The sequence below is a fragment of the Musca domestica genome, unplaced genomic scaffold (genome assembly GCF_030504385.1).
Source record: "Musca domestica strain aabys unplaced genomic scaffold, Musca_domestica.polishedcontigs.V.1.1 21, whole genome shotgun sequence".
NCBI classification, from domain to species: Eukaryota; Metazoa; Arthropoda; class Insecta; order Diptera; family Muscidae; genus Musca; species Musca domestica.
The window spans coordinates 4,987,386-5,008,206 of NW_026712258.1; the positions used below are offsets into that span (position 1 = coordinate 4,987,386).

Consider the following 20,821-nt stretch of genomic DNA (forward strand, 5'->3'; position numbering starts at 1 on the left):
AGAATTCTGGCATTTTGGATGATCATTGGAATATATTTAGCCGTAAAATGGACCACAAAAACTAACAGCACAACGGAGTGCATAAATATTGGGAAATGTCCCTGGTCAAAATGCTAAGGGTAATATCTGGGCAGTGCTCCGTGACATAATTTCAAAAGCGAAGTCTTCCAAAATGGATTTGGATATGAGGGGGCTTTTTACATATTGTAGTGTTGTAGGGTATCACATGGTCGGCCCCGCACGACTATAGCCTTTGCTTACTTGTTTTTAATGTATTACATATAGTATTAAAAAACTTAACAAAAATCTATAAAAGAAATAACGATTCATCTCAATAAAAAAAATAAAATTCAATTAGTAATAAAAAAATTAAATTACGTAAAAACAATGAACAATGAAAAAATAATTTTGTACCCAATATGAAAAAAATCCGCCCAAAATCCGCCCAAACCACAAAATTTATCTTTTTTCCGCCCAAATTTGGACGGAAACGCCCAAAACGGCAACACTGGTTATGACCCACACGCACATATATCGATGCGTTCAGTAGATGAACAAGACCACTTGAATGAGATGTCAAGCAGCCCTGCAATGTTCTCCATTCAATATTAGAATAGATGAGAATAATTGTGTGGCTGCGATTAGGTTTAGTTAGATTAGTTTCAGTAGCACTTAAGAAACATATTTATACCCTCCACCTTGGAAAGGAGGGTATATTAACTTTGTCATTCCGTTTGTAACATCCTTAAATATTCGTCTTAGACCCCATAAAGTATATATATTCATAATGAGCATAAAATTCTAAGTCGATTTAACGATGTCCATCTGTCTGTCTGTCTGTCCGTCTGTCTGTCTGTCCGTCTGTTGAAATCACGATACAGCCCACATTATTTGACGTAGAGGGCCAAAATTTAGCAGAGCTATTTACATTGTGTCTAGGATGGTTGGTATTGAAAATGAGATATATCGGTCCACGTTCTGGTATAGTCCCCATATAACGGTACCTTCCGATATTCGGTATTTTGATGATTTATGCCACATTTTTTCACGGATTTGTCTGAAAATTGGTATTTGTAGGTCATAACGGGTCCCTGAGCGTGTGACAAAACATTGCATGTATAGGTCCACGTTGTGGTATAGCCCCCATATAAAGGTACCTCCCGATATTCGGTATTTTATTTTTTTTTGCCACATTTTTTCACGGATTTGTGTAAAAATTGGTATATGTGGGTCATAATGGTTTCCAGCTCCGGTGGCGAAACATTGCATGTATGGGCCCATGATTTGGTATAGCCCCCATATAACGGTACCTCCCGATATTCGGTATTTTGATGGTTTTTGCCACATTTGTTCACTGATTTGTCTAAAAATTGGTATTTGTGGGTCATAATGGGTGCCTGAGCGTGTGGCAAAACATTGCATGTGTAAGTCCACGTTTTGGTTAAAGCCCCCTTATAACGGTACCTCCCGATATTCGGTAATTGGATGATTTTTGCCACATTTTTTCACGGATTTGTCTGAAAATTGGTATTTGTTGGTCATAATGGGTTCCAGCTTCGGTGGCGAAACATTGCATGCATGGGTCCATGATTTGATATAGCCCCCATATAACGGTACCTCCCGATATTCGGTATTTTAATGGTTTTTGCCACATTTTTTCACTGATTTGTCTAAAAATTGGTATTTGTGGGTCATAATGGGTTCTAGTTCGTGTGGCAAAACATTGTAATTATAGGTCCACCTTTTGGTGTAGCCCCCATATAACGGTACCTCCCGATATTCGGAATTTTTATGGTTTTTGCCACATTTCTTCTAATGTTTCTTTTACCCTAAGGTGGAGGGTATTAAAAGTTTGGCCCGGCCGAACTTAATGTTTTTTACTTGTTTTTAAATAAAATCAGAATTGAACAGCCAAACCATTCGGTTGGTTTTCTTTTCTCATTTAAACATTGATCCTACGAACAGGATCTGAACAGAATAGAGTTGACAATCGAAGAGGGAGATTGGACTCTATTCTCTTTTTACACAAATAAAATGTCTAGATTCAAAATGATATATGCTGGTTAACAGTTTCAAATGGTGTAGATATTTTATGTAGTTCCTGTGAACTTTATATTGACATCAACTCTTTCAAAATCAATCCCACCTTTTGTTACTTAATTTTATCTCAATATATTAACTGATATTCACCAAATCGGACAGCAGACGTCGTTGTTAAAAGACCCAACTTCATTCAAAAAATTAGCATTCTTTTAAGGCCGCTGAAATGTAAGGAAATGGTCATGGAAGTGACTTCCTTGTTTTCTTGGCAGTATACTACTTAGTCACGCTCATTTCTTTATATATATATATATATATATATATATCATATATCATTTCTTTTCATATATATATATATATATATATATATATATATATATATATATATATATATATATATATATATATATATATATATATATATATACACCTAAGTCTGTTTTTACACGGTAGATTGGTTCCAGAAGAAGCCGTGTAAAAAAAAAAAAACGTTTAAAAAAGACATTGATTTTATGGGTGATTTGTTCCTAATGGGTGATTTGTTCCAAATTTCTAAAACCTATTAAAATTAGTGAAAAACAAGAATTTATGTCTATTTTATTAAATCAAATATATAATGCTTGTGCTATTCACATTTGCTTTGACCAGTAAAAATGTTTGTACGCGATAAAGGGGAATTCACTTAAATCTTTAAGCTAGTGTTCGCAAACTATTGATACTATCGATGGTTTCAGACTTTTTTCTTTCATAAATACTTTTATGTGATATGAACATACTTCGCAAAAATTAAATTTGACAAAAAAAATTAAAGTACATAAAATTTCAAATCGTGCTAAATGGTATAAAATCGTGTAAAAAATTAAAAATATCCAAAGCGAAGATACATATATATATATATATATACATATATATATATATATATATGGGCGTGACTTCTAAATTACTACCGAGATATTTTCTTATTGCAGTATATTCTTTTGCAACTATTGTAGAATTAGATTTATGTTTTGTTTTTATTGTTGAAAAAATACATACCTCCAATTTGTGGTGTAAATCTTTCGAAGCCCATATGTTTATTTTAGGTATTTTATTGTAGTTTTTGGACACATCGTTTTGCATTTGAAATTGTTCCAATTGTGTCGTTACAAAGCCGAACGTAAATGTTGACATGGATGGAGTGATTTCGAAATAGTCGTGTACGAATTCTGAATTGGGTCTCCTAGAAATAAAATTGAATTCTAAAAATCAACTCTAATATATAAAAAAATTATTAAAACTGAATGAAACTAGTATCTTTTTCATATATATTTATAAAATTTAATAATTATGGCGTTTAACTCTGTTGCAGTTTTTTATACCCTCCACCATACTATGGAGGGTATATTAATTTTGTCATTCCGTTTGTAACTCCTCGAAATACTCATGTCAGACCCAACAAAGTATATATATTCTTGATCAGCGTAAAATTCTAAGACGATTTAGCCATGTCCGTCTGTCTGTCTGTTGTAATCACGCTATCTATCGAACAAATTGAGATAGCAGGCTAAAATTTTGCACACATGTATATTTTGCCAGTAGGCAGGTTAAGTTCGTAAATGGGCCATGTAGGTCCAAGTTATCATATAGCCCCCATATAACGGTACCTCCCGATATTCGGTATTTTGATGATTTTAGCGACATTATTCACCGGAATTGTTTCAAATTTGGCATTTGAAGTTCGTAATGGATACCACAGCCTAAGACAGAAAATTATCTGTGCAGGTCCACGTCTTCGTGTAGCCCCCATATAACGTTACCCCCCGATATTCGGTATTTTGATGATTTTAGCGACATTGTTTACCGGAATCGTTTCATATTTGGTATTTGAAGTTCGTAATGGATACTACATACTAAGTCAAAAAATGATCCATGTAGGTCCACGTCTACATATAGCCCCCATATAACGGTACCTCCCGATATTCGGTATTTTGATGATTGTAGCGACATTATTCACCGGAATTGTTTCAAATTTGGTATTTGAAGTTCGTAATGGATACTACAAATATTGTAATAACTTATGACAAAAGTTGCCTATGCAGGTCCACGTTGTCGTATAGGCATTCGGTATTTTTAAGATTTTAAAAAAAATTTTACTGATTTTATTTTTTTTTTTTTTTTGGAAATTGTCAAATTTGTACCAAATGGTGGAGGGTATTAAAAGTTCGGCCCGGCCGAACTTACAGCTTTTTTACTTGTTTTATCTTTTTAGCAGTTATTGTGTTCTTAGTAGTTTTAATTTTTGATTTTTTAAATATACACATTTCAGTAGCTTGTAAAAGTGTGAAGTTTTTGTGATATAAGTGTTTTTATACTATTTTACTAAATTTAATTTTTTTCCCACCGATAATTGTCTGATATTAGTTTACTATTTTGTGTATATTTAATACAATAGTACACCCAGTTTTTAAGTATTTAAAGGTTTAAAAAGCATCTTCCAATTAAATTAGTAATTTGTCGTTGCAGGATCTCTGTAACTTTATCAATAAATTTTGTATTGTATTTTCAAACAATAATATTTTTTCAAGATATTAGACATTTGAGAACTGACTTTGTGATTAAGCAAAGAGCAGAGAAGAAGTTGAACCATTTCCTTCTCTTCTTCATTTCCGCAGTTGTAAGAGTAGCAATTGTGTGAAATATGGAGGCGCTTTGCCTTCAACAAGTCGATGCCACGTGCCACACAGTACGCATTGCAATGGACTTATTGAGAATTTGGTAAACATTTAGCCTAGATGGTATGATATGAAGTATTTAGACTCGTAATTTCGAACCGTTAAAATTGTCTGATACGAGAACTAATTATAAACTGAATAACCCAATGAGATCACTTTGCGTCATTTATAAAAGTTTATGCAATATTATTTACTTAAGTAGTACACAATAAAAATGTTGAATACAATAAAAATGTTTTGTATACGTGTAATTTTATATTTATTAATGACAATTATGTTAACTCGGAAAATATTTTATTTAACCTAAAGTGTCATTATATTTTCTTGACTCCTTATGTTTATTCTAACGGCGTATTAAATACAACACTCTTTGCAGAACAAGTAGAACTTGGCCTTTGGGCAAGTATGCGCGGAATATTAAGCACAGAAAATGAGAAGGGATTGTAAATTGTTTCGTTGTTAATTTATGTTTACTAATTTGTTGTTTATGTGGTTTCTGTATCATTTAATGTTTCTTTTGCATTTTATTAGAAGACTGATGTTGGTTTTGTCCCCGGTGAACAAATGAATACATAAACGAGACCACTTCAATTGAAGTATTGGAAGACAACATTGTAATATTTATTCCTGAGATACCGGCCGAAAGGTTGGAAAGAGTATGCGCAAATTGGACTAAGCGGATGGACCATGGACCAAGGCGCAGTCGCGATCTACATTTGCATGAAATATGTATGGACCGTACTATCAACTCAAATAAAGATTTCAGGCTTCTTTCCAAATGTTATATGTTTTCGTTTTTATTTATTTATTAATTTTTTTATTTATTTTTTTTTAAATTCGCTCTTAACTTCATTAAAAAAAAAGAAAATCCTAGTTTATATAAAGCTTTTAAAGTCCTCGTTCTAATTGCACTCGGGATAATGGTCAGCGAAAATAACCAAAATTAATATGGACCGTCAATAAACCATCGATGAGGTCGCATCACAAACAAGACTGTACTCTTCTTCTAGAAGTCGAGAAAGATAACAAAATATAATATTAAAACTTAAAAAAAAAATTGACCGCAAGCGTCAGTAGTTGAATTTTGAAGTTATGTTTCAATCTGTTTCAGTCAAAAGTGGTGGATTTTATGTGGTTTGTTATCACTTATTGTAGCAACCGCATATAGAAACATTAGCATTATTTATCTTGATTATATTTACATCATATATTAAATGCTAATTTTAACCTATTTTTAAAGTCATTCCTTATATTGCATAACAATTATTGATTATTAATTGTTTACTCATTAATTATTTACTCATCCTCCCTAATAGATTTTTATTATATCTCTACTCAAATGAGTTTTCGCTTAATCACAAACTATTACTCTCCCTTATTGATCATTCAATTCAAAAAGCTATTTATGAAAGAACATTATAATATTAAAAATCATTGTTGTAAAAACTGGCGAATAATAAATATCAAGAAAACTAAGCGCATAATATGTTTTTATTCTCCCTATTCGGAACGAAACTTAAAGAATTATCCAACTAAAACGTCAATCGTTCGGTTAGGTTTTCTTTAAGATCCATAATTTATTTTTTACGTTTGTCATTTGGCATATGATTTAATCCGAAATATAACAAAATAAAAAATATAACAAAAAATAATTCCTATCTTTGAAAAGGGTATACAATAATTTTCCGCAAGGATTATTTATCCATTCTACACCAGCGTTCGAAAATAAACAGTATGTTACTGTACCGTTCAGAGGTGGAGTGGTAAATGAATTATTTATTTATTTTCTGAGAAAATTTAGATGTTTGATGTTTTTGAAAATGCAAAAATTACTAATACAATTCAATATTATGAATAAAGCTGAATTTATTTTATTTGTCATGTATGTTTAGATTGGTTGCGAATTTGAGGAAAGTAGAAAAATATGGGAATAGGTAGAAAGAATAAAAAAAGGACTAAATCTGAAGTGATAATAATTTGTACTTAACCATTGAAAATTGACATTTTTAATTTTTCGCGAAAAAGGGTATTTTACTGGTTGCGTTGTAAACGGTTATTATGTAAATGATTTACCTGTTATTTTGTGGTACCGAAAAATCAATGAATGTAGGTGTAAAAACCTAAATATTTTACAAAGTATGACTTAGTGTTTTATATCAGTTTTATGACTTCGAGTTTTTTTAATGTGGTGCATGTGGTACACTGCGATTTTTTAGTGTTCCGACTGCGGTACACTACGATTTTTTAGAGCTCCAACTTATGGATGATGAGTACTTATTAAGGTCTCTTGCAATTATATCCTTGAATATCCTGTAGTGCTTGAGTACTTACTAAGGTCTCCTGCAACCGTATCCTAGATCCTTGTAGTGCTTGAGTACTTATTAAGGCATCTCGCAACCGTGTCCTTGAATATCCTGTAGTGCTTGAGTACTTATTAAGGTCTCTCGCAACAGTACCGTTATATGAGGGCAATACGAAGAAGTGGACCTGCACAAACAATTTTATGCCGTAGGCTGTAATATCCATTACGAACTTCAAATACCACATTTGAAACAATTAATGTGAACAATGTCGCTAAAATCATCAATATGCCGAATATCGGGAGGTACCGTTATATGGGGGATATACGAAAACTTGAACAGGCATACTACATTTTGTTGTTGTACCCATTAAGATCTTCCAATACAAAATTTGAAACGATTCCTGTGAATAATGTTGCTGAAATAATTAAAATATCAAATATCGTGAGGTACCGTAATATTGGGAATGTACATATACGTGAACATGCATACAGAATTTTCTGTCATAGGTTGTAGTACCCATTACAAACTTTAAATACGACATTTGTTACAATTCCGGTGAATAATGCCACAAAAATCATGAAAATATCGTGTATCGGGAATTATGAGGGCTATGCGAAGACGTGGACCTGCATTTAAAAATGTTTATCATAGTCAGTAGTATTCTTTACGAACTTTATATATGAAATCGCGGAAATAACTAATATCGGAAGGTACCATTATATGGGGCTAAACGAAAACGTGGACCGACATGGCCCATTTACGAACTTAATATGCCTACTTGTAAACTGTGCATTCGTTCGAAAGATAGCGTGATTACAACAGACAGGCGGACATACGATATCGATTTAGAATTTTACGCTGATCAAGAATATAAATATTTTGTGGGTCCAACATGAGTATTTCGAGGAGTTATAAACGGAAGGACAAACTTAATATACCCTCCATAGTATGGAGGAGGGTATAAAAAGTACACAAAAACTTGATTGATACTATCATTATTGCGGAGAAGTATAAAGATTCATTTGTATTGCTACCTAAAATCCCACTAATAGCAAAACGTACGGTACAACTTTAAAGAAGTAAAAAAAGCTGTAAGTTCGGCAGGGCCGAACTGGTAATACCCTCCATCAAAATACCCAATATCGGGAGGTGGAGGATGCTGATCAAGAATATATATACTTTGTGGGGTCTAAAATGTATATTTTGAGGTGTTACAAACGGAATAACAAACTTAATACACCCTCCATACTATGGTGGAGGGTATACAAACACAGTCATACATATACCACATATAACAGACTTCCTTGCTCTTACCCCTGCATTCCATTTTCAATAGAAATGACCATTTCAGGAAATAGGTAAGAAAACAAAGAAGATAAAAATTATGTAGCAGAAAACTTTTTCAGAATGATTGAGGCGGGAAAACATATGGAAGTAATGCCACATTATGAAAATGTATATTTAACTACCTTAAATATAATTATTGGTAATCGCTTTAAGACTGTACAATTTATATGTCTTCCGTATGCTAATATAACATTACTCAGAATCGGTTTTTATAAGAGTGTAGAATTGTTCAGGATTTAGCATAACATACATAGTATTTCAAAGACGATCCAAAGAAAATATTCTCATTCAAATCGAATTCCTCTGAACTAAGTATATTGATGGTCGAAAAGATAAACATAACACCAAAGGAATTAAATGAATTTCTGTCGTGGTTTGAATAAGGAAACAATGAGCATTCTCCAGGATCCATGAATAATATATCCGAAAACTCTGTTCCTGAAGGCATGGAAACTCAAAACAACACTGATTTATTTCCCCCCTTAAAGAGAACGAGGTATGATCTTTATTGTGATGAGATATTTCTGTCATTAACATATAATTCCGTTGATATAAAACTACGTCGTAATAAGGGACCACATTTGAACAAAATTGGAAAAAAATTGTTGGATAATCTATTAATGTCTGAAGAAGATATATTTAACAATGTAGCTTAAGTAGGACATTATATTAGTACAGGGTACAAAGAACCTCCTCGTATGAGACTTTTATTAAAACACAAGATGGAAAACATGTTAAGGGTAAAATTGAAGAAACTGAAAAAAGGATGGAACTGTAAGCTTCTGTGTTGAATATCGCCATTTGAATGCGATCACTGTAACGTTCACATATCCACTCTCTAGAATCGACGATTTATTGCATGCCAAAACAACACCATATTGAAAACTCTTGATCTTCCTTCTGGCTATTGACACATAAAAGTTTCTGTAGAGGATAAAATAAAAACCGCAAGCCCTTTGGTTTTAGAAAAATGCACCGGCGACATTCCAGATGCTGATCGACAAATTCAAAAATGGTTTACCGAGTATATGAGTATATGACATAATAATATGCTCATCAGAGTTTTTGTCACATTTATCTTGCTTAAAGCAATCACTTCATCGTCTAAATTCATTTGGATTGTATCTCAACAGAAAAATGCTTCTTTTGCAAGACGGAAACAAAATATCTGGGCCATATTCTATCGAGAATCGTATTAAAAGTGGACATTGAAAAACAAGCCCAATAATAAGAAACCCGAAGAAATTCCTCGCTTTTATGCAAACCTATTCATGTTACAGACGATTTATTTCCTCTTTTGCAATCATAGCTACACCACTGTCAGTGTTGACAAAAATGGTGCAGAACGACATTGGAGTGAGAAGTAACAAAAGACACTCTATATATCAAAAAAGTTGTTAAACTCTTCATCCATTTTGCAGCAAGTTAGTAAAAAATCTTTATTTTGTATTAAAACCCGATGCCAACAATTATGCATTATTAGCTGTTTTACTCCAGGGGAAACGGAGTCTGAAAGAACAATTGAATATGCTAGTCGTTTATTGCAACCCGCGAAAGAAACTAAGCAACACCCGAAAGAGAAGCTTTAGCTATAATTTGGGTAGTGCAAAAGTTTAGAATTGAAGTGAAGTGTTGGTTCAAACCGATCAACAACCCTTAAAGTGGCTTTTCAATCTTATAAGTTCCACAGGACGCTTGGCACGATTAGCATTACTGTTACAGTCTTTTTATTTGAAAGTAGAATATACGCCCGGTCGTCATAATTATGTAGCAGAAACCCATTCACGACTTCCTTGTTATATCCAATTCACTGATACCGACATTAAATGCGTGTGTTTCTCAGTCGATATTGATTTTCCTCGAAAAGGAGGGGAAAAATTTCGGAAATCTCATATGGAAGATCCAGATTTGAAAAATATAATATCATCATTTGAAGCCAATGATGAAAATGTATCGCGATATACTCAAAGTGTTTACATCATTTTAGATTGTGGGCTTTATAGATTTTGTTTAGAAGAAGATTTTAAGAACGGGTAAGAGTGGGTGCCGAGATTTATACGAAAAAATATCTTATTTATTCCATGATATCCCCACAACTGGACATTATGGAATGGAAAGGACAATAAGTAAAATTACACAATATTATTGGCCAAAATGCGTTCAGAAGGTATTTACTATATAAACAAGTAAAAAAACATTAAGTTCGGCCGGGCCAAACTTTTAATACCCTCCACCTTATGGTAAAGGAAACATTGGAAGAAATTTGACAACAACCATTTAAATGTCGAATATTGGGAGGTATCGTTATATGGGGGCTATACCAAATCGTGGGCCTACGCATGCAATGTTTGGCTAACGGAGCTAGAACCCATTAAGACCTACAAATACCAATTTTTAAACCAATCCGCGAAAATATGTGACAAAAATTATCAAAATACCGAATATAGGGAGGTACCGTTATATGGGGGCTATACCAAAACGTGGACCTATAATTACAATGACTCGCCACACGAACTGGGACCCATTATGATCTACAACTACCAATTTTTAGAGAAATTCGTGAAAAATGTGTCACAAATCATTAAAATACCGAATATTGGGAGTTACCGTTATATGGGGGCTATACCAAATCATGGGCCCATACATGCAATGTTTTGGTACCGGAGCTGGAACCCATTATGACCAACAAATACCAATTTTTAGACAAATCCGTGAAAAAATGTGGCAAAAATAATCAAAATATCGAATATCGAGGGGTACCTTTATATGGGGGCATTACCAAAACGTGGACCTATACATGCAATGTTTTGCCACACGCACAGGGACCCGTTATGACCTACAAATACCAATTTTCAAACAAATCCGTGAAAAAATGTGGCATAAATCATCAAAATACAGAATATCGGGAGGTACCGTTATATGAGGACTATACCAGAACGTGGACCGATATATCTCATTTTCAATGCCAACCATCCTAGACACAATACGAATTGCTCTGCTACGTCAAATAATGTGGGCTGTATCATGATTTCAACAGACCGATAGACAGACGGACATCGTTAAATCGACTTAGAATTTTATGCTGATTACGAATATATATACTTTATGGGGTCTACGACGAATATTTAAGGATGTTACAAACGGAATGACAAAGTTAATATACCCTCCTCTCCAAGGTGGAGGGTATAAAAATGCATACAATGTCAGAGATATAAGCCGACCAATATGAAGTCTACGGGCCTTATTCAAACCTTGAGTAGCAATAAAAGATTCGATATTATTGCGTAGATTTGTTTGGCCACTTCCCCGAACTCAAACGGTAATCATTGGATTTTAATAGGGGGATGGAAATTTTTGCTATGAAATCTGCTTCAGCTGAAAATTGTGCTGTATCATACACAGGCTAATCCAGAGAACCAAAAAACAGAGACCTAAAGGTACAACTGTATATTTTTGTGTCGGGACCTATGGGGCTTGCCATCCACACGTATTGTAATGAATTCGTCAAAATGTGCCGCAATGGGTTATTCGGCTGCTTATTTAACTTAAGGAAGTGAACCGAGAAGTCCATGTGAAGTTCAACATGATTTAAGAGCTACAGAGTGAGATAAAAAACTGCATCCAACTTCAGACTGCTGTCATTTCTAAGCCACTCGTCCGACAGCTGTTAAAATTATGACAGCTCATTGTTTACAAGCGTACAAAACCATTTTGGTGAGAATTTTCCAGAAAAAAATTATTTGTGATGGAGTTTAAGCGTGATAGCGTGATTTCTCTCTTCATATTTGGTTGGAAAACCACAAGTGGCTATAGTTAGAGCACTCCAGCATTTAAATGTGAATAAATCTCTTGTGTCTCGTACCATCGATCGTTACCTTGTTACTGGTTGCGTAGCCCGACGTCAAGGAGGTGGAAGGAAGAAAACAACAACATCAGCAGAAATGGTTCGAAAAGTAAAGAAGCGACTTGATCGAAACTCGCGTAGCAGTGGCCGAAAAATGGCTCGTGAGCTGAGCATATCGCAATTATCCATTGGGTAAAGCCATTGAAATTCCAAAAAGTGCAAGAACTTACATCGCAACAAAAAGAAAATAGACTTAAAAGAGCTAAAGAGTTGCTTCGCTTGGCCGAAAGTGGTGAACTGCCGAATTTCGTTTTCTCCGATGAGAGAACATTCGTTATCCAGCTGTTTGTAAACAAACAAAATGATCGTGTTTACTTGCCAAAGAGGTCAGCTGAAAATGTGCAACTTCGGTTGGCCACCAGAACTCAAGAGCCGGACATGGTGATGGTGTGCCGCCATAACAGCCGATGGTCGCTCTCCGCTCGTGTTAATCGACCGTGGCATCATAATAAATGCCGAACATTATCGCGAAAATATTCTTGAAGGTGTAATAAAGTCTTGGGCACGCAAACATTTTGGCCGCAGACCTTGGACATTCCAACAGGACTCAGTACCATCGCACTCAGCACGCGCCACTCAAGAATGGTTACAAAACGAGGTTCCTCGCTTCATTTCCAGCGCACCAAATTCTCCTTATACCAATCCTTTGGACAATGGTGTCTGGAGTATTTTGGAAAGCAAGGTTGACACTAAAAAATACCAAAGTGTCGATCAACTTAAGTACGCGTTGCGCGGGGAATGGGCCAAGATACCGCAGAGCAGCATTAGGGCAGCGTGTGACGGTTACATTGGCCATTAGAAGGCCATAATTCGTGCCAAAGGTGAACAATACGAACAAATCTAAACTTATTCAAAATTTGATGCTATTTTCGACATTTTTTGCTTTCATTCAATAAAATTTAAAAATATATATATATAAAAGTTATGGCGTTTGACTTTGTTGCAGTTTTTTTTATCTCACCCTGTATCTTCGCTGCACTCGGAAGAAAAGATGCAGGATCGAAAAAAGATGCGTGGTGATTGGGGATAAAAATCTAATATCCTCACACATATCTAGCAAAAAATAAATAATTTGAATCAAAAATTTTATCAAATAAGAAGGGATCATCTTGCTATACAATTGCAGCATTAAACTACGGGGCCGATGACATATTTTTGAGGCAACAAATCTTATTTTGAGGTTAGTCGTTTGAATAAAAATTAATGGAATATGTTCAGAACACTTTCAAAACCTCGAAAACAAAAAAAAAAATACAAACTGGCGAAAACTTTAGGCCTTTTGTAGAGTTGTTAAATATGCCATAGTTTCCTTCCGCCAATTCCTGACATTTAAACTTTATCAAGTTTATATTATTATTGGCGCTAAAGAAAAACAGCTTGCATTACATTAACAACAAAAAGTGTAAAACAGGCGACAAAGACTGTAAATCAAGATAATTATTAGAAATAAAAACTATTGTTAAGCGATGTAAATTTTCTCTTTTAATATAGATTTTGTTTTCGTTCGTGTGTCATTTGGAGTAGAACTTTTGGTATTGGAAGGTGTTTGGAAAATAATATACATGTGCTGAAATATAATAAAGCGTTCTATCATATTTTTATACCCTCCACCATACTGTTGAGGGTATATTAATTTTGTCATGCCGTTTGTAACTCCTCGAAATACTCATGTCAGACCCAACAAAGTATATATATCCTTGATCAGCGTAAAATTCTAGGACGATTTAGACATGTTCGTCTGTCTGTCTGTCTGTGTGTTTATCTGTCTGTCTGTCTGTCTGTCTGACATAGAAGGCTAAAATTTTACCAGTAGGCAGGTTAAGTTCGTAAATAGGCCATGTAGGTCCAAGTTATCATATAGCCCCCATATAACCGGTACCTCCCGACATTCGGTATTTTGATGATTTTAGCGACATTATTCACCGGAATTGTTTCCAATTTGGCATTTGAAGTTCGTAATGGATACTACAGCCTAAGACAGAAAATTATCTGTACAGATCCACGTCTTCGTATAGCCCCCATATAACGGTACACCCCCATATTTGGTATTTTGATGATTTTAACGACATTATTTACCGGAATCGTTTTAAATTTGGTATATGAAGTTCGTAATGGATACTACATCCTAAGTCAAAAAATGAGCCATGTAGGTCCACGTCTTCATATAGCCCCGACATAACGGTACCCCCCGATATTCGGTATTTTGATGATTTTAGCGGCATTATTTAACGGCATCGTTCCAAATTTAGTATTTGAAGTTCGTAATAGTCAAATATGCCATAGTTTCTTTCCGCCAATTCCTGACATTTAAACTTTATCAAGTTTATATTATTATTGGCGCTAAAGAAAAACAGCTTGCATTACATTAACAACAAAAAGTGTAAAACAGGCGACAAAGACTGTAAATCAAGATAATTATTAGAAATAAAAACTATTGTTAAGCGATGTAAATTTTCTCTTTTAATATAGATTTTGTTTTCGTCCGTGTGTCATTTGGAGTAGAACTTTTGGTATTGGAAGGTATTTGGAAAACAATATACATGTGCTGAAATATAATAAAGCGTTCTATCATATTTTTATACCCTCCACCATACTGTTGAGGGTATATTAATTTTGTCATGCGGTTTGTAACTCCTCGAAATACTCATGTCAGACCCAACAAAGTATATATATCCTTGATCAGCGTAAAATTCTAAGACGATTTAGCCATGTTCGCCTGTCTGTCTGTGTGTTTGTCTGTCTGTCTGTCTGTCTCTCTATCTGTCTGTTGTAATCACGCTATCTTTCGAACAAATTGAGATAGAAGGCTAAAATTTTGCACACGTGTATATTTTGCCAGTAGGCAGGTTAAGTTCGTAAATAGGCCATGCGGGTCCAAGTTATCATATAGCCCCCATATAACTGGTACCTCCCGATATTCGGTATTTTGATGATTTTAGCAACATTATTCAGCGGAATTGTTTCAAATTTGGTATTTGAAGTTCGCAATTATTACTACAGCCTAAGACAGAGAAGTTGCATATGCAGGTCCACGTCTTCGTATAGCCCCCATATAGAGGTTCCTCCCAAAATTCGGTATTTTGACATTATTCACCGAAATTGTTTCAAATTTTGCTACTTAAAGTTCGTAATGGATACTACAGCCTAAGACAGAAAATTGTCTGTGCAGGTTCACGTCTTCGTATAGCCCCCATATAAGGGTACCTCCCGATATTCGGTATTTTGATGCTTTTAGCGACATTATTCACTGGAATCTTTTCCAATTTGGTATTTTAATTTCGCAACGAATACTACGGGGGCCATGCGAAGTCGTGGACCTGCACAGACAATTTTCTGTCTTAGGCTGTAGTATCCATTACGAACTTTAAGTAGCAAATTTGAAACAATTTCGGTGAATATTGTCGCTGAAATCATCAAAATACCGAATATCGGGAGGTACCCTTATATGGCGGCTATACGAAGACGTGAACCTGCACAAACAAATTTCTGTCTTAGGCTGTAGTATCCGTTACGAACTTTAAGTAGCAAATTGGAAACAATTTTCGTATAGCCCCCATATAAGGGTACCTCCCGATATTCGGTATTTTGATGCTTTTAGCGACATTATTCACTGGAATCTTTTCCAATTTGGTATTTTAATTTCGCAACGAATACTACGGGGGCCATGCGAAGTCGTGGACCTGCACAGACAATTTTCTGTCTTAGGCTGTAGTATCCATTACGAACTTTAAGTAGCAAATTTGAAACAATTTCGGTGAATATTGTCGTTGAAATCATCAAAATACCGAATATCGGGAGGTACCCTTATATGGCGGCTATACGAAGACGTGAACCTGCACAAACAAATTTCTGTCTTAGGCTGTAGTATCCGTTACGAACTTTAAGTAGCAAATTGGAAACAATTTCGGTGAATATTGTCGCTGAAATCATCAAAAACCGTATATCGGAAGGTACCCTTATATGGGGGCTATACCAAAACGTAGGTCCTCGCCCATTTTCAATAACAAAAGTCGTGCAGACATAATATACATTTGAGTAAAATTTTATCAATCTACTTCAATTCGTGGTGCTCCGACTGCGGTACACTACGTTTTTTAATGCTCCGACTGCGGTACAGTACGATTCTCGTTGTGCTTCGGTACAGTATCACTAAAATATTTTTTATTATTAATTTTTTTAATAATTTTAGCGACATTATTCACCGGAATTGTTTCAAATTTGGGATTTGATATTCGTAGTGGGTGCTTCAGCCTATGACAGGTTATTGTCTGTACAGGTCCACGTCTTCGTAGAGCCTCCATATAACGGTACCTCCCGATGTTCGGTATTTTAATGATTTTACGGACATTATTCACCGGAATTTTTTCAAAATTGGTATTTGAAGTTCGTAATGGATACTACAGCCTAAGTGGAAAATTGTTTTTGAAGGTTCACGTCTTCGTATAGCCCCCATATAACGGTTCCTCCCGATATTCGGTATTTTGATGATTTCAGCTACATTATTACTATGAATATTGTAATGGCTTATGACAAATGTTACCTATGCAGGTCCATGTCGTCGTTTAGACCCTAATATAGCAGCTACATTCGGAATTTTTGAGATTTTAACAAAATTTTTAACGGATTTTATTATTTTTGAGAATTGCCAAATTCATTGGTGGAGGGAATCAAAGTTCGGCCCGGCATAAGTGTACCACTCCACCTCGGAACGGTACCATACTGTTTATTTTCGAACTGTTTATTACATACTCAACATTAAATTAATTTTTTTAAAACATTTTTGATTTTAATTTTTTTTGCTTTCCACTACCTGATATTGTCAAACCTCCAAGTAGTGAAAAAGTTCGTTCACATTTCAAGAATGTTGATACGAACCGATCTCCTAATTTTACGCCTCGTAATTCACCTTCAACATCTAGGCCATCCAGAGCACCCTCCAATAAAACATGCATTCTATGTCCACGACAAATGCATCATATCAGAGCATGCCAAAAAATTTTTAAACTTTTAGTTCCTGAAAGAGTTAATACCATTAGGCGACGTAATTGTTGTTTAGATTGTTTGTCCCCTTAACATGTAGTCAACCACTGCAGTAGTCCATAAAATTTTAGTAAATGTAATAAAAGACATCGCACTCTATTACATAGACATAATTCCACTGCAGCAAACTTCTGAAGTTAGGGACGTAGCTTCTTCCATTCAACTCTCCGCTTTTTCAGGTCTAACTTCCAGCTCTTCTAATAGACAGGTATTTCATGCCACCCAAAGTCGAAATGTCCTATTAGGCACAGCAATTGTGAACATCGTTCACCAGGATACTACGTACCCTGTCAGAGCATTAATTGACCCTGCTTCAGAAGCTTCTTTTATTGCAAATCGCTTAAAGCACATACTAAGCATCGCGTTTACTACAACTGTTGCTACCATTTCTGGTATTAATCAGACTGTTTTGACTACGCCGCGCAAGTTGTGTTCAATTTTTATAAGTTCCCCATTGGATGCTTCGCTTTTAATCCATATCTGGCAAACCTGCGTTTGGCTGATCCAAATTTGTTCAATAGTCGCCCTGTTTACTTTTGCTGGGGGCAGATCTTTATTCAAAGATCTTGCTACAGGGAATTCACACTGATATATTAGGCTACCTAATAGTACAAAATACGGTCTTTGGTTGTATCTTTACTGATTCTAGTCAGTCTATCTGACGAAGAAACTCTTAACAAGGTTCTTCTTCTTTTTTGGGAACTGGAGTTTTGTGAGGCAAATTATAAATGTACCGCACGTCGGAATTCAGAGGATTCTCTCGAATTAATTGTTTACGCCAATTTCTTCGAAATGAGGCATCTCTTCTTCGAAAGCCACGAATCAAGGCAGTGGTTAATGAGTATTTAGAATTGGACCTTATAAGGCTGGTAGTTGCCGTGTCAACAAACTCTACGCTTTGTTACCACCCACACCATCCAGTAATAAAGCAGAGTACCAAGCTTCTAGTGGTTTTCAACGCCTTGAGTAAAACCTCCAAGGGGAAAAGTCAAAATGATATTTTACATGTGAGTTCCACTCTGCAAATAGACTTAGTATTCCTGAATCTTAGGTGGAGATTTTTATAATTTGTCACAAAATCATTGCGACAAATTCGTATCAATTCGGCACATACTCCACTACAGAGCATACTTCTCCGATTTTCTCCTCAAAAACCTGTTCAGGATTTTGAGTTGCAGACGGTGACATTCGGCGTAAACTGCGCGCCCTATTTAGCCATACGGACGCTTTTACAGTTAGCTGACGACACTGACGATGAATATCCTCTCATACTACGTAGGTGCATGAACGTCGACGAAGTGCTAACAGGAAATCATGGCTTGCGTACAGCTTTAAATTCTCGCGATCAATTAAAATCTGCTCTTTCGTCCGCGAAATTTGAGTTGCGGAAATGGACAGCAAATGACCGTGCTATTTTTGAAAAAAAAAAATTGCCAAATTGTACGATCCTTTAGGTTGGTTAGGTCTCGTAATTGTAACAGCGAAAAAAATATATACATTTTGTGGACTGCTACCAGGATGTGGACCTGCTAAACTAGGGTAGCTCCCCTAAAGACAATTCCTTTACCACTTTTGGAACTTTGCGGAGCCGTTTTCGCCTCAAACTTATTAAAAAATATTATAGATGAAATTAACATTTCATTCCAAATAAATTATTGTTTTACTAATTCTACGATCGTCGTCTCGTGGCTCAACAAAGGTCCATCTACGTGGGCGAAATTTGTTACCAACCATGTTAGCAAAATCCAGGAGATAACAGGCGTGGTAACTGGCATCACGTGCGCTCTGAAGATAATCCCGCTGATTTAGGCACCCGATTTCGCCTCCTCTAATCTTTGGTGACATGGACTACATTGGCTACGCCAAAATAGTTCTCATTGGTATTTATCCAATTTTTCTCAGCTTAACGCCTAAATTGAAATGCGTGCTGTCAAGACTCATGCCTTTTTTCAATAATTATTGTGACTCCTTAGAAGATTTATGTTCATTACATAGGTATCTTCGAGTCCTCTCCTGTGTTTTAGATTTTTTTTTTCACGGGACTCATCCTGCTCATAGAGGTCTTCACAATTACCATGAGAAGGCCCTTTCCAGTTCGGAGATAAAAGCGATTAGATTGCGTCTGGCTGTTTTATCTCAAAAAGTATACTTTGCAGATGAGTACCAGTCTTCAGATCAATGTCAGATAAGATTCTCTTAAATGCAAGTAGTTCTCTCTTACCCTTAAATCCATTTCTGTATAAATTCGGGGTAATTAGGCTTAATGGACGCTTGTCGCAATCAGTTGCAGTTGCATACAGAAAAAATCCCACTATTCTGCCTCGCCAAGGTCGTTTCACGCATTTACTATTTCAATTCATGCATGTTCTTTCCATCCAAGGTGAAAATCAACTTATGTTACGAATCATTAGAATTGAATATCCGGTCCCACGACTCACATCACTAATTAAAACATGTTTCTTGGACAAAAAAAAAACGTTATTGCTCTTAGATAATGGCTGCCCTTCATCCGGAGAGAAATGTATTATCTAGACCATTCACCACTACCTGTGTTGATTTTGCATTGATCTTGCGTTGATCTTAAATCATTTACAGGCCGTTTTGCTAAAATCACTAAAGGCTACGTCTGTATTCTAGTCTGCTTTTGTACGAAAGCAATACATATTGAGGCAACTTCTGATTTGTTTACAGCCACATTTTTAGCAGCTTTTCACCGCTTTATCTCCAGACGTGGTTGTCCAAAAACCATTTTTTTCTGATGATGGCACCAACTTCATTGGAGCTTCTAGGGAAATCAAAAAGCCGTACTAACCACACTACAGTATCGGGAACTTTCATGGCAATTTATTCCCGCTGGCGCCCCCATATGGTTGGTCTTTAGGAGGCCGCCGTCAAAAGTTTGAAATTGCATTTCCGTAAGCAAGCTAAGAACTTCAAATTTACGTTTGAATAACTCTCTATGAATCTTTCAAGAATCGAAGATTGTTTAAATTCACGTCATTTATGTCCCAAAAATGACAACTCCCAAGATATAGTGACTCTGACACCAGGGCATTTTCTCATTGGAGCCCCAATTCTTGATCTTCCGAAGCCAGTAATTGACGAAGCGCCTTTATTTGTAACCTCTTTATTTTTTCGCGAAGGAAATAAATATAATTTATGACCGCGAACGCGTCAACGAACTATGGGTTATGATAAACTAAGATAATGTACCGTGCCGGAGCACAACCCTTAAAAAATATTTTAGTGATACTGTACCGAAGCACAACGAGAATCGTACTGTACCGCAGTCGGAACACTAAAAAATGTAGTGTACCGCAGTCGGAGCACTACGAAATCGTGGTGTTCCACAGTTGGAGCACTACAAAATCGTAGGGTACCACATGGCGGAACATTAAAAAAACAAATTTGCCGGTAGTTTGGCACATATGTGTTATTTATAATTTATGAGAAAATTTAGATGTTTGATGTTTTTG

General features: G+C 35.5%; 1 protein-coding gene across 1 annotated transcript in view; it reads right to left on the minus strand.

Annotated features, from left to right (window-relative positions):
• LOC101892363 (aminopeptidase N) overlaps nucleotides 1-20,821 on the minus strand; it is a 766,723-nt gene that overhangs the window by 244,258 nt on the left and 501,644 nt on the right. The window contains exon 6 of the mRNA XM_059122797.1: nucleotides 3,076-3,259. Coding sequence (XP_058978780.1) covers nucleotides 3,076-3,259 — 184 coding nt within the window. The remainder of the gene's footprint in view (nucleotides 1-3,075; nucleotides 3,260-20,821) is intronic.